Source organism: Crocodylus siamensis, chromosome 14 (assembly GCF_052110815.1).
Source record: "Crocodylus siamensis isolate JL-2025a chromosome 14, ASM5211081v1, whole genome shotgun sequence".
Taxonomy (NCBI): Eukaryota; Metazoa; Chordata; order Crocodylia; family Crocodylidae; genus Crocodylus; species Crocodylus siamensis.
In genome coordinates, this window is record NC_143408.1 from 1,527,376 (window position 1) to 1,541,368 (window position 13,993).

Here is a 13,993-nt window from a genome sequence, read left to right on the forward strand (position 1 = left end):
CTTCAGGGAAATGGCAGTGCTCAAAGGGCAAGGTAGGCAATGCACTGTAGGTTTCGTTTTTTTTCATACTTCCTTGTCAGGCAAAGGGTAATGCTTTCCCAGACTCTGCAGGTTGAAAACTAACTTCCTATTTTTCTGAACCTGGTCCTGTTGTATGCTGTGGGCATACACTGGTATCAGTGATGATCTCAATTTTGTTTTTCTGCACCATCTTCTTAACTATCGTTCTTAATGTCCTCATCCCCATCCCAAAAAGAAAAATCCCCCCCCCAATAGCATCAGAAACACGTGAATCCTTTTTTTCCCTGCTCAAATACTGGGAACCCAAACACATTGCTCTCCACTGCAAACTGGTTACTCCAGCTCTTGCAAACCTGGCTCACAATGAAAAGGGTTTGAATGGTATTAAGTGCAGACTTAAAACTATATTGCATCTGTGAACATTTTAAGGATGATTATTTTATACATCCATGTTGGATTCAGTGATGGTTCCTACAGTAAACACCTCTTCTGTCGTATCAAAACATTGGTCTTTGAGGCTAAATCTAGGGGAAAGTTAAAACAAAGTAAAAACGAGTAATTTAAGCAAGGCTTCAGAGCCTTTTAAGCTCCCCCCCAGTCACCTTCATCCTCCAGACTGATGTTACAGGATCAACCGAAGGAGCTCTTAACAGTGAAGAGCCAGAGTTTTATTTTTGGGTTGACAGAACAATGCATTTTGGCTCCAGAATAACTCTTTAGGTTGCATACGTCTGGAAAGGAGGGCTTGTAAAGAAGCTCATCCTCAGCTATAAATATTACATTACCAGGCTTCTCTCTAATAAGTGAAAATAGAAAGTTAGGCTTGCTTCTGGTTTGTCGGTGCGCTTCATTGTATGATCAGAATTTGACCATATGAATTTTAGCCTTGGGCTTATTTTTCTGGACCCCTAAATATAATTTTTCATGGGCTTAAAAGTGTCCCTGAATCAGTGGTACAAGAGGGAAGGGAGAGAATGTATGCCAGACTCTTCCCAATCTTAAATCTGAACCTTCCCAAATCATGATTTCTGAAATACTTCTCAATCTGCAGCTGGAGAAAATATTTTATCCTGAGCAAAAATAAATGTTCCATATGAACTGCCAGATTGCTTCAGTGCCATTCGCTGGATCCCAACCTTCCTTGCATACATCTTTCCTTGTATTTGTTAGTAGTGGGAGCCTCCCAACATTTGGGATGTTTGGCATTTTCTAGCTATCGGAACCACCACTTTTGTCCTGGGATTATATAGAAAAGATCCTTGTTAGACCCTACCTGAAATCCCCAGTGCTAAAGCGTAAATTCAGACGTTCAAGGTAATGTAGCCAGGGGAAGTATCAGTCACTCTTGGCCCTTGTTTTGCTCCCCGTATGTCCTTGGCTTCAGTGGATGTGTGTGGACTTTTTTTCTAGCCTTTGCAAAATCATCGTTTAAAGTTTGATTATGAGCACAGTTGCACAGGGTTAGCTCAGCTGTTCCCAGGCTGTAGTCTTGGAAGAGCTGCCGAGTGCTTTCTGGTGGTCTGCAGGTCATTGCCTGCTCCCATATTGCTGGCCACTCCTTATTTCTAGCTGCTAAAGTGCACTAAAAGACAGCTAAAAACAAATTAAGTACTTTCCTTATATGTTACCGTAAAGCAGTTGCTCTGCTTGCTACAGAGATGTTGTGACTCCCGAGTGGGAGAGGACATGGTCTGTGGGATCATGAGTGTAGACAGGCGGTCGACAGGATGGCGCGTTTTCAAGAGGATCTGCGCTTTGCGGGCAGAAGAGACGGATTTCTGCTTTGACCTTTTGTGACAACCTGCAAACAGCCTCCTCTTCCATCATTAGCCCCAGTTGTTATCCCTTCCTCGCCCTTTTGGTTTAAGCATGCTCCGAACATTGTACATCTAGCTGCTGCTTTGGCCTGACTCCTTGCGTGGACCGGTTACTTCACTTTTTGAATAGGTTTTTCCAAGAGCATCTGGCCCAAGGAATCCTTTGATGCTTCAGAAAGTATCTTTCCATCCCTGTCCTCTCCCAGTGTTGGGCACTGTGTTGATCCCACACTCCTCATTTACAGCTTGCTAAACAAGCAGTGAAAACGGTTCAGGGGTGCTGGGTCTAAAGACCTAGGCAGACATGGTTCTTCGGGTAGGTAGGTGCGATATTTTTTATTAGACCAACTAAATACTTGGAAAAATTGTTCTTTGCAAGCTTTTGGGCACACCCTTCTTCAGGCAGAGGAAGAGTCTACATTTGGGATCCCTCTGCCTGAAAAAGGGTGTTTGTATCTAAAGAACAATTTTTTCCAGCTATTTAGTTGGTCTGATAAAAGAGATCACATTTACCCAAACAACCTTGTCTGAAAATTGTATAGCATACAAAAGCAGCATGACTTGCTGACTAGCAACTTTAAGGTTTTGGGGTGCAGGGGTGTGACACCTGTTTTCAGCTAGTGTAAATTTGAAATCCTCCATTTGAAATGGGCTGTCACCAGGGTGGCTTTTTGCCTGTCACCCGGGAGGCGTAGTTGCTGGAGGTGAGATCTGGCCAAGTCTCCCCACTGCGGACCCAGGTATTCAATGATGTGATCATGGCATATCTTTACTGGACTACTCCGCCGTTCCATGTTGTTGCTTTGTTTGGGGGTGTCGTATAGTTTTGGTTTGTAGTTCACATTTTGCAGGACTTAATCTGTTTGGAGATCATTGCAGACCTGCTACCAGGAACCTGGCCATTCTGGGCTGGACTGCACATCTGGAAAAGCTGGCCTGAAAGAATGAATTTCCCAAATCTTTAACTGGAACTTACCAACTTTTTCCTGTTCTGTAACTTTCCCCTACAGTGGCAAAGGAAAGCGAACAGATAATTGTTCCAGCATCTCCCATCCCTTTGTCATCTTTGCAAATGGGAGGCGTTCTGGGCAGTATGGGATAGGAGTTTGTCATACACATCCCTGTGGGAAAAGACACTGGCTGAATCAAACCAGGTTTGTCTTTTTCGGTTTTGCTTTCTTTTTTTTGTGGGGGTGAGGGATGGGGGGAGAACTTTTTGTTAGGTTTTTGGGGCATTTCTATTGCCACTTTTTCCAATAGGGAAAAAAAGCACCCTGGTATTTGACAGGCTGGTATAGAAAATGACCCAAAAGAGGGTTTTTGGTGGTTTTTGGTTTGTTTTTTTTTGTTCAATTCAAGGACCATTGCATTGCTCTGTGCAAATTTGTGCATGTCATGTACACACGAGCTGTAAGTCTGCATCCCAATATCCTGCAGATCATTATGCTGTTTTCTACTTAAAACCTTCAGTGGCCCCTTACTAGCTTTTGAACCCAACCCTTGCTTTAACCTGCTGCAGGGCTGGTTCGCACTTGTGGCTGTGGGAGTTACCGTTCAGACCAAGGCATTTCCACCCTGACCTCTGCCCATCATGGTAACGAACACTTGTAGGTTATATAGGAGAGTGAGTCTCCCGATGATGTGGGAGAGGAAACCCTAGGACCTGCTTTTTAATGTAGATGTATTGTAGATACAGATGTTGAATTTCATCGCTGTCATCTAGCTAGACCCTGCTGGTCACAGGAGACCCCGGAAAACGATCCGTGTGGTCTGTGTGGGGCTGAGGAAGGGGTGGGAAAGCAGTCATGCTGGGCTGGAATATGGGACCACTTGGGATGTTAGCTGAGTTTTGCCATTCTCTCGCCATGCCCACACATGAACTAAAAACTCGCATCATACATCAGGGCTGTCCGAGTGCCAGCCTGAAAGCAGCATGCAGCCCGCGTGTACGCCCCCCCCAACCTACACCATGTGCTCAGGCTCCCTTTTGGCTCCCCAGGCCATGCCCCCCACCCTCCATTGCTTAGCCTGAACTTCTCTCTGCCTGCCCCCACTCCAGGGGCATGGCCGGGGGCCAAAGGGGAGCCTGGGCACATGATGCAGCTGGAAGGTAGGGGGTGTGCCTGGCATGGGGGGGAGGCGGGCAGCAGGCACACAGTGCAACAGGGATTTTTCAGATAGAGATCCACAGCTGTGGTCTTTCAGAGGGCTTTGCAACAGGAAAACTGCTGTATTAGTTTTCATTCTTTTTTTTTTTTTTTTGACTGCAGAAAAATAAAAGCTGGTATTTTCCAAGGGACTCAAACTAGGGGTTGGGAAACCACTGAGCAGGAGTGTTTCACTTGAGGCCATATTCTGTGCTGTGGGATGGGTAGTCTTTATGCAACTGCTTAAAAAAACTATAAAATTGCCTAATAATAATAATAGTAATAAAGCAACCACCAAGAAAGCTGGCATGTATTTTTTTTTTTTTTAATCCTGGGGAAGGAAAATCTGTAAAGAGGCTGATTCAGTGGGTCACTGACTAGACCTTTAAAGGCGGTGGTTCAAATGGGTCATCAAGGGGTTGGGTAATACTGAGTCTGTTTGCCCGTCACTAAATCATGTCTTGTTATCGTCTGAGCAGCGCTTGGAGGTGTTGTGATGAGTGGGGTAGGGGTACTGTAGGTACGAGCTGCAGTGTGGTGAGGCCCATGGCTGGAATAGCAGGGGCTGCTGCATGTCAGGACTGAGGTGTATTGGCTAAACTATGTAGAAAATCTCAACAGCCCCTGGCTTGCTGCCTAGACAGTGCTATTAGTCCCTCACTTCCATGAGCACCAAAATTAACCCAGCCTGTTCTCCTTTATAAGAGCACTCCCCCCCTCCCCCCCATGGATTTGAATGTTTAAACCTGGCCTCCCCACCTGCCACTCTGCAATTGCAGACGCAACTTTTTTTTTTCCAGCTATCTTATATTTGTCCTAAACAATTGCATGCCAAAGAACCACATTTTTCCAATTATTTTACCTTTTTTCTAAACAATTGCCGCCAAAGAACCACTTTTCCCCCAACTATCTTAATTTTTTTTCTAAACAATTGCACGCCAAAGAACTTCTGTGCTGACTTTTGCACAGAAAAACTTCTTGCAGGTTCTCCTGCGATTACAACTCCTGTTCCCATCAAGTCTGCAAAGCCGAGCCGGCGATGCATTATGGGTCCAATGCCCTTTCCCTCCCTTCCCCCCCCTACACACGTCCACAAACCTATTAAAAAAGCTGTTTGAAACTTAAGTTCAACTCCTGTGTCTCCTCATTTTTGGCCTGCCTCTGAATTCAATGTTTAAAAAAAAATCTTCCCCCCCCCCCTTTTCTTAAGACAACTTTTCCCAAAGTGACAGGGGTGTCGGGGGAGCACACGAGCAGTGTCCCAGGCGCGTGCGGCGTGTGCAAGTGCGGCGCGGTCCCTTTAAGAGCAGGGATGCTCTCCCGGACTTGTGCTCTGGAATGCCAGCAGCCGCCTCGCCGACAGACACTGCTGCTGCTCCTGCTCCTGCGGCTGCTGTCGTGTCTCAGCGAGGGTTAACAACACTTCAGCTTGTTGTCTGGAACCGGTTCAGACTGGTTTTCGAGAAAGTGCTTTGTCTCTCCGACTGAATCCTGGGAAGGGTCATGTGGAGCCCAGTGATGTCATGGGATCAAACCCTGACTCAGCTGTTTGGATCAGATATGTGTCTGCAGGTACAGGCTGAAATGCCAAAGCTCACCCGAAAAGCAAAAGTTTCTGTGACTTTGGCACACAACGAGTTAAGTGCGATCCCGCAGGAGTTAAGCACTTCCTGTGCAGCGAGTGGAAAAGCCTGGCTCATTCATTAGGAGGGAAGAAACTATCAACTTGAATATTACAATGGCAGTGTCTTAATCTCTAGTGGCAGACTATCAGGAAACATGGAAGACACTCTTCACTCAGGGTGTGGTAGTCCTTTTTCCCCGTAACATCAGGTTTCTGAGACTTGCAAGCAGATACAGGTGCTGAGAAATCCGTGGCAGGGAATCCCAGTAAGGTTCTAGTCCAGATGATGATGATTTTTTTAATATATAATTATTTTTTATTTGCATGGGAGGCAAATGCGTTCCACTTTCTTGAGAAACATCCAAACTTTTATTGCAGCTGTGAGTCTGTACAGTCCTGGGTATCCTGCAGGATATTTTTATGGCATGCTTCTTCCAGCTGTAGTTGCTTTAAACTAAAAAGTGCAACTACAGTAATGCTGCATAGCTCCGTAAGACCTGGGTCTGAAGTTCTCTTACAATAGGGTGAGCGAGCAAACTGTCAGCACTTTTTATTGCACCCTCTCAGGATCTCTTCATTTGCAGCGACACCCTACTTTGTCCTATTTTGAGATTAAGGTGATTGGATTTTTTTTTAATTGCTCCCCCGTCCCTTAAAATGCATTTAACTGACTTTTCTCTCCTTTTTTTCCAGAGTCTCACAATGACAGAGGAAGCATGCAGGACACGAAGTCAGAAGCGAGCGCTAGAACGAGAAGTAACACAAAATGACGTGGATAGTAAAAAAATAAAAATGGAGAAAGGACTGTTGGGAGCAGATATAAAGACTGAAGGTGACATGAAAATAAAGGCAGATCCTGGATCTGGAAAAGTGCAAGGATTATTGAAAGGAGGGGAGGTAAAAGCAACCATTAAAGTTGAGGTGCAGACAGGAGATGAGCCTGTGGACATGAGTACCTCAAAAAGGTGAGTGTAACCAGGTGCTGCCAGCACACTTCACTATTCAAGTTATGTGCACACCAAAATTGAAAAGCTCAGTGAGCAGACACTTGGAAAGACCTCCAAGCTTCTCTGCGGGATGGCTGCAAGCTGTAAATACACATGCAAACTGCTGAAGGAGGTGCGGCGTTGTAGCTTCAGTATTCCTCCTCAGATCCAGCTGCTAGTGCTGCATAGTCTCGAAGTAGCTGCTGCTTTATTTTTTCCCAGCTTCGTCTTCATAGCAGCTTCCGTGGGAAATGAACCTCTTTAAATGAGGAGATGTGGTCGAAAGTAAAGGCATGAATGTAGATGGGGTATGTACTGCGCTGCTTACTCTCGAGGTCGCTCTCATATGGTAAGGCCTCTTTGCACCTCATAAGCATGAATGACATAGGAAGGGGCTAAACTGTCCTTGTGACCATACGTGAGAAAGTGGTTTTGATGCATCTTAGCCCTTGTGCACATACTGCTGGGACTTCAGAGAAGTTGGGGGGAAAACCTATTATAAAGGGGCTGATGATTTAAGGTGCCTCCATTTTTCATGCCCAGTCTAACACCTTCAAAGGGTATGGTTTTGTTTGGGTTTTTTTGGAGGTGGGGAGGAGAAGGGGCTGTTGTTTGAACTAAGTTTGATACCCTAAAAATGGAAACATCCAATGTGACCAGCCGTTTTGGGGGAAAATTGCTCTTGGTTTACTAATCAAGGTTGTTTTTTTAAAAAAAAAAAATACAAAACACATGTAGTACTGAGACGCAAATAAAGGACCTCCAGCACATGGAAACGGTGCTTTCAAAACCATCACCCAAAAGTTGGGTTACAGATTTTTCAAGTTTCTTCTGCATATTGCCTGTCCCGCAGTCTGGTCAGGTACCGGGATTACAGGTGGTGATCCTGAAAATTCACTTTTTTTCTTCTCAGAGAAAAGACCTGGAGCAGACTTACTTTGGGATGCAGTGTGGTGTGGTGTTTGGTGCATAGTAAAATAAGTCAGGACTCCGTAAGTGTAAAACTGTTATTCCTGGCTCTGCCACTAATATCAGGGAACTAATGCACCAAAGCAGAAATGATTTGTCCATTTGCAAAATAGGCTAAATATTCCCAGAGTTGTTGAATGTCTTAAGAGTATAAAGTGTAGAGATCCTTGAATAAAAGATGGTTTGTAGCAGTTTAGATTTACTACTGCTTCACTTGTCAGAACAGAAACTAGAAGTTCCTGTTGAGTATGCAAATTTGTATGTATTTAAAAAGCAAGAAAGAAAACTGTAGAGGGGAATAAAATTAATCTACCCTCACTGTAGAACTGTGATGAATTTGAGTTATCCACCTATTCCTATGCTCTGCTTCCGCTTTTTCAATAAGTAGTTTTACTGCTTGTTTTTATTTTGTCTGGTGATACATTATATCACTTTGGTACATCCAGAACAAATTTCTTGCAACAACTTGGACTTAGTACGAATTCCTTGGACCATATTCTTTCCTCTGTAAACTCACTGGCAACCGGGGCATCTTCCAAGGTTGCTCAAGGTGATCTTTCAGTATGATTGGTGATGAAGACAACTTTTATCAGCTATGAGTACATTATTGATGTAGGAAGAGGGAGTAAATTGATAACTCCCATGCAAAAGAATTTTGCTTGTTTCTCAGAGAATGAGGAAAAGGATCCAGATGATTAAAAAAAAAAAAGATGCCCTTTTTAGAAGGCAGTTATGCCTTCTAACGTTATCCCAGCTTGCTAACTAGTGTAACTGCTTGAAATGCTTTCTCCATGGAAGAGAAGATATGTGGGTTCGGTTCCCAGCTTTGCAGCGGATTTCTTGCATTCACCTGGGCAAGCTAGGGTTAAAGGGAGAGTCTTAGCAATCTAGCAAAGTCTTTTTGAAAGCATTAAATGTTGGGGCGCCTCACCCACCCTGAGCCAGCTCTGACCTCACAAGTACAGTTTCCGGTTCTTGTCTATGGGCATCCACTTGCCTCTTGCACTGTGGGACTAGTATAAGCCAGACTTTGAACAGGAGCATTCATGGTTGATTTTTCAAAGAGCCTCCATAGAAGATGCTACCATTTAAAAAAAAATTGAGATGTGCTCCACCCCATGCATGCTGTGTAATAGCTCTGCTTCTGAATCTAATAATTGTGATTTCTTTGTGGGTATGGAAGAAAGTTTACCTGTGTAAGGAGGTTGCAGTCTGTAGTACCCGGATCTGAAACCTAATGAAATCTGTTCTTCGCCTGGCTTTGGATCAGGCCTTTGGTTTCCAGTTGGGGATAGAATTGTGAAATGTCACTTGTATCTGTTACGATCGTGGTTCAGAAGGGGAGGGATAAAACACTGGGGTGCCCTGCCTGCGGAAGAGGAGTGTAAATGATTCTGTGGAAGGTAACTACATCCCCAGGCTTCCCCTCTCTGCTCCAGACTGATGATAGCTCTTTGCTTTCAATATGTGATCAAGTGTTTGGGCACTCAGATGGTCGTGAGCAGCCTGCTTAGGTATATGGATCTCGGCAGAGGCAATAGGTGATGAGATGCATGGGGCCATAGGACAGATTTCATCCCTTGGCTATGTCAAAATCCAAATGTCATTTTTGTTGGTGGCATTGAGACCTTAAAGTATCAGGCTGGGCCTCTTGGTTTGGGACTCACGTTTCCAGACTTTCGATATTTATGAGCCCAGAACACAGTTGATGTAAGACCCGCATCTTTGAAACAGTTGATTTGTTTTGATAACTAAATAGAACGATTTCTGATCTTAAAAAACCTTCTTGCTTGGGTTAATCTCAGTTTAGTATTTTAAAACTTGTGTTAATGAACACTGAATTTTTTCCCCGTTGGGAATGTTATCAGTTGATCACTGAAGCTTTACCCTATCTCACACTGATTATCCATTCATTCCTTATGAATCGAGTTTAAAAAAAAAATTGAAATCTGAACCTGATGACACCTTTGGGTTTAAAGAAAGGAAAACAAAAGAAAAATTTTGGAAGTGTTTCTGACTTCTAATCTCAACGTCTAGAAAAAATTTTAAAAAAGGAAGTTAAAAATAGTATCTGGTTTCCTTCTGGCATCACAGAACGAGCTCAACAGAAGAGAGTCTGTGGCGGTAAAAAGTTTGTGACGAGAGGTCGTACAAGGCCAAACCAGCGTCTTGCTCCTGTGTGTGTTTCCAGCAGCGTAGCTCGTTTTGAGAAGTGGACCAGTAGGCCAGATCTGCCGTGGAGAGTAAAAAGGGACCAAAAGTGGCTTGTGCCTGTGCTCTAAATGATGCAGAAATGTGACGATCATCTTATAAATGATACTAGAGAAATAAGCATTGATGGACGGGGAATTGCTTGGCAGGGTTTGACTCAATTCAGCTCCTTTTTAAACAGATGAACAAAGCAGTTAATAGCACAGTAATTCAGAACAGCTTCTACCTAGCTGCGATCACCAGACTTTTCTCGGATTTCTTTCAGTATTTTTTTGCAGTAGCTTTCAAGCAAAATCAGTAAGGGAGCTGCTCCACTTAAGAAGTGTAAACCCCCACCTCCCTCTTCCCCTTGCAGGGATGGAGACCTGCAGAGGCCCTGCTGAAATACAGCATCTTCTGGATTATCAAACATCAGCTCTCCAGCACTGTGGTACTGACACTGCTCTGATATCACCACCTTGGAAACTGTGCTTCTCTGCAGAGTTTAAAAATACCAGCAAAGAGCATGAGAGCTGAAAGAAGTTAGCCAAAGAGTATTCTGTCTCCTGATCCACTGCTTTTTGGCTCAATGGCATTTTTAAGTCAGCTTAAACTTGTCATGGCCCTTTTAAACTTCCTGGCTCATCATCCTGTAGCAGTTTGGTAGTATGTCATATTCCTGAGTCCCCTTTTCTCTCCTTTGCTGGGAAAGACCTTAATAAACTGCCACAGGGAAACAGTAAAACCCCTTCATAAAATATAGCTTAAAGTTGTCAGTGGCCTTTTTATTATACCCAGGAATAATAACACCATGGACTAAAATAGATGGTATGTGACTGCAAGGACTTCTCTGCCTACCTCCGAACATGCAGTTTTTACAAGGACTGAAACATGTCCTGTACCACGGGGGTCCGACTCTGGGCAGCGTTCCTCCCCCATGCTGGAGTGGCAGAGATAACCAGGTGATAACCTCTGTGCATATCTGGTGTCCGTCTTCAGCATGCAATGAGCCCGGGTCAGTGGTGCCCAGGTGTGGGCACTCCCAAACCAGTACCGTACCCACACTGCTGTGTTCTCGACACTTGCACATGTCTTGGGGTGTCGGGGCCCACCTGTGGTGCAGGCTGAGACCCTGGAGGGTTCATCTCAATCAGTTGTAATGCATTTTATATTTTCCAAAGGGTAAGTTTTGGGTGGGTTCTTTGTGAACCAGCAGCACTCTGCAGTGAGCATGCTGGCAAAAAGTCACAAAGCAGGCAGGTCCCATCCTTTCTCAAAGCCTCAGCCCCTGAATCCAAGTTACAGGGGGTTGTGCACAGCATTAGGGGTGTTTGAAGTAACAGCCTAGCTCATGGCATAGTGAAGATGTACATGAACTAGGAATCCTGCCTTTTTCTGATTTGAAACAAAAAAAAATCCAACATCCTCTGCTTTACCCCCCCCAACCCCACATTTTTCTCTGATTAAAACAAAACACCACTATATATTATTTGAATTGACACAGTGTTTTGTTTAATAACAGGAAAATGTGGATTTGGTGTGGGGAGGGTTAGAGCAAACAATTTTGTTTTTTTTAAATTGGACAAAACCAGGATCCCTGCCGATGACTCTGCCTTTATGGGTATCTCCCTGGCAAGCCCGTGCACATTGACGTAGCCTGTTGTCAGCTAGCACGTGTGAGCTGCCATTTAGTTGCTAGACTGTTAGGACTTGTTGTGCTCCTGCTTGGGACAGCTACAGAGTGACTTCTTCCACAAGGATCCCCTTGCTAGCTAGCACGGACTCTAATGCAGCAAGTCTGATTCCCATTGCCGTGCTGGCAGGTGAAAGAATTCGTGTTGTGCTGCACGCCATCCTGCTCACATAGGATCAGACCTTCATAGTAATGTGTTCAGGTCTCATAGGGATGGTATAAATTCTGTTAATCCAAAATAAAGAGAAGTGTCTGCTATGAGAGATGCTCGGATGCAGTTTGTACACCCAGGACCGTGGCGTGTCAGTCTGACCGTATGTACTGGGGAGAGTTGGAAATAAAGCCCGAGAGAGTCTTTTGGGGTGTGCAGGCAATGGGCCGTTTACATATAGCTCCTCCAGCACATACCCAGCTCTCGGGGATGTTGTTGAATATTCCCTGCTCAGTCTCTCGTTACGCAATCCGAGGCAAGCAAAAGAGAAATACCTTTCTCTTTCAACTGAACTGGCCTACCTCTGCCAATAGCTTCACTTAACACCAACGGAGATGCATCTTAACACCTTTTAGCTCCGTTTTTTGGAGAGGCTGCAGGTGGCCTGGTTTGAAACTAAACCTGGTGAAGATGTTAAGCAGTCTTGTTTCTACGTGAGGCTTTCAGTGGAGTTATTTTGAGATGGGAGAACAAAGGTGGCTGCTTTTGCAGGTGATGCTCTTGGTGGTAGACTAGGGTGCAGCCTCAGGTCCGGATTCTGCGTTCCCGCTCCTGGGCCATGCATTATGGCCAATAAAGGCAACGATGCCGAAGATAAATTGCTGTCACCCTCTCCCTTTTTCATATTTCCCTCTCCTTTTAAATATGCCTGAATGCTGATTTTCCTTCCAACTCCACTCTAGTGGCTTAATCTTAGTTGAGTCCATGTATTCCCCTTGGTCTGAAGAAGAATCCCGCAACCCATACCATTATCAGTGCATTAAAGGCTATAGGGCTTGGCTCTTTCGGGCTAACATCATTCTTCCTCCAGTAAAAATGGGAGAGAGCTAAGCCGTCACATTTACTTGCTTTTGATGCAGTAAGTGATTTTATGGAAGTTGATCTCCTTAGGAGCAAACCTATTTATTATTTAAATTTCCATGGGCCATCCCCATGCTTTTCAGCTCCAGTTCTTTCAAAATTACATGCAGGCTGGCTGGCCTTAGCCACTGCTTGTTTGTTTTAAGTGAAAATTGCCAGGAAAAATGAGGGTGGGGAAATCTGTAGGCTTCCCTAGAACGATGGAGTCTTGCCAACTAGTCTAATCACAGAAAGTTGTTTTTTTTTTTCTGTGCAACTCTTCCAGCATGTGGTTTGGGGAACGTCGCTCTTGTCCCGGAACTACCCATTATGGTTCCGGGAAAATTGCATTAGCAGGGCATCATGTCCTCCTTTTGTTGTACAACATCACTAAAAATAACCACTTGTGTTTTAAACTACTTGTGTTTTAACTCGCCTGTTAAAGTTACGTGCTCTGAGCTGTGTTGTGGGGCCCTTGATGGAGAATTTACCGTTGTCTTTTTCCCATTGGAAAAGGGAAAACTTTTCGTGGTGGTTCTCCCATCCTCTCCCAAAAAAGTTTTTCTGCATTGGCTCATGTGGCTGGGCCATGATGGGAATGTATCTAGAGCATGTTCTTAAATGTGCCTTATTTAATCTAGGATGGGTCGGTTGTTCCTTACCTGTGATGGGTCGGCTGTTACTGCTTTGGCTGGAGCCGTGCGTGAGCTGAACGCAGTGCAGGTTCCAGGGCAGTGTAAATGGGGCTCTGCCACATTTCACGTTTCACTCCAGTGGTCGAGGGGTAGCCCGGATGTGGTGGGGCTCCATTACAAATCAGGTGTGCAGCAAAGGTTGAGTAAAGGCCACTGTGGCAAGCCCAGGGGGCAGGTTTCTTGCTTTTGTGAATTTCTTAACTTCAAAATACAGGCCCAGCTCCATGAAATCCTTCCCCCTCCAAAGCAGCAGCGTGGGAGAAAGGAAAATGTAATCATCTTGTTTCTGTTTCAGTAGTGTACCAAATCTGTCAAGATTTCCATTGATGCTTTTTGGAGTCTCGTGGATATTTGAAATCTCTAAAAGTCTGCTTTCCTTTATTTTCTGTCTTTTCTCTTCTCCCTCCTTACCTTCAGTGCCTTGAGGGGAGAATATATGGAGGTCATTGGATAAAATAAGGAAAAACTTATTCTCACCCACACTCATGTTGTGGGTTAGGGATTAATCCTGCAGGGCCATAGTTCTCATACCTGCTTTACTTCCTAGCAGATGGAGAGAGACTACCTAGATGTCAAAGGATTGCAGCTTGTGGGATGAGGAAGATGAGACGCTACCCAGAGAACCTTGTCCGAAGATTTGTGGAGATGTGATATTTTTTTCCAGCTCTTTAGTTGGTCTAATAATGTGGTATCTTTTGTTAGGCCAACTAAATAGTTGGAAAAAAATTGTTCTTTACAAGCATTCGGGCACAAATACCCTTCTTCAGACTCTCCTTATGCCTCAAGAAGGGTGTTTGTGC

The 13,993-nt window shown here is 44.5% G+C and overlaps 1 protein-coding gene across 11 annotated transcripts in view; it reads left to right on the top strand.

Annotated features, from left to right (window-relative positions):
• GATAD2A (GATA zinc finger domain containing 2A) overlaps positions 1-13,993 on the top strand; it is an 84,627-nt gene that overhangs the window by 46,028 nt on the left and 24,606 nt on the right. For 4 of the 11 annotated variants that reach the window (XM_090026759.1, XM_090026755.1, XM_090026757.1 and 1 more), the window contains exon 3: positions 6,303-6,574. In XM_090026759.1, the coding sequence (XP_089882885.1) occupies positions 6,312-6,574 (263 nt within the window). In that variant the 5' untranslated portion in view covers positions 6,303-6,311. The other 7 variants (XM_090026760.1, XM_090026756.1, XM_090026758.1 and 4 more) reach the window with 5 other exon arrangements.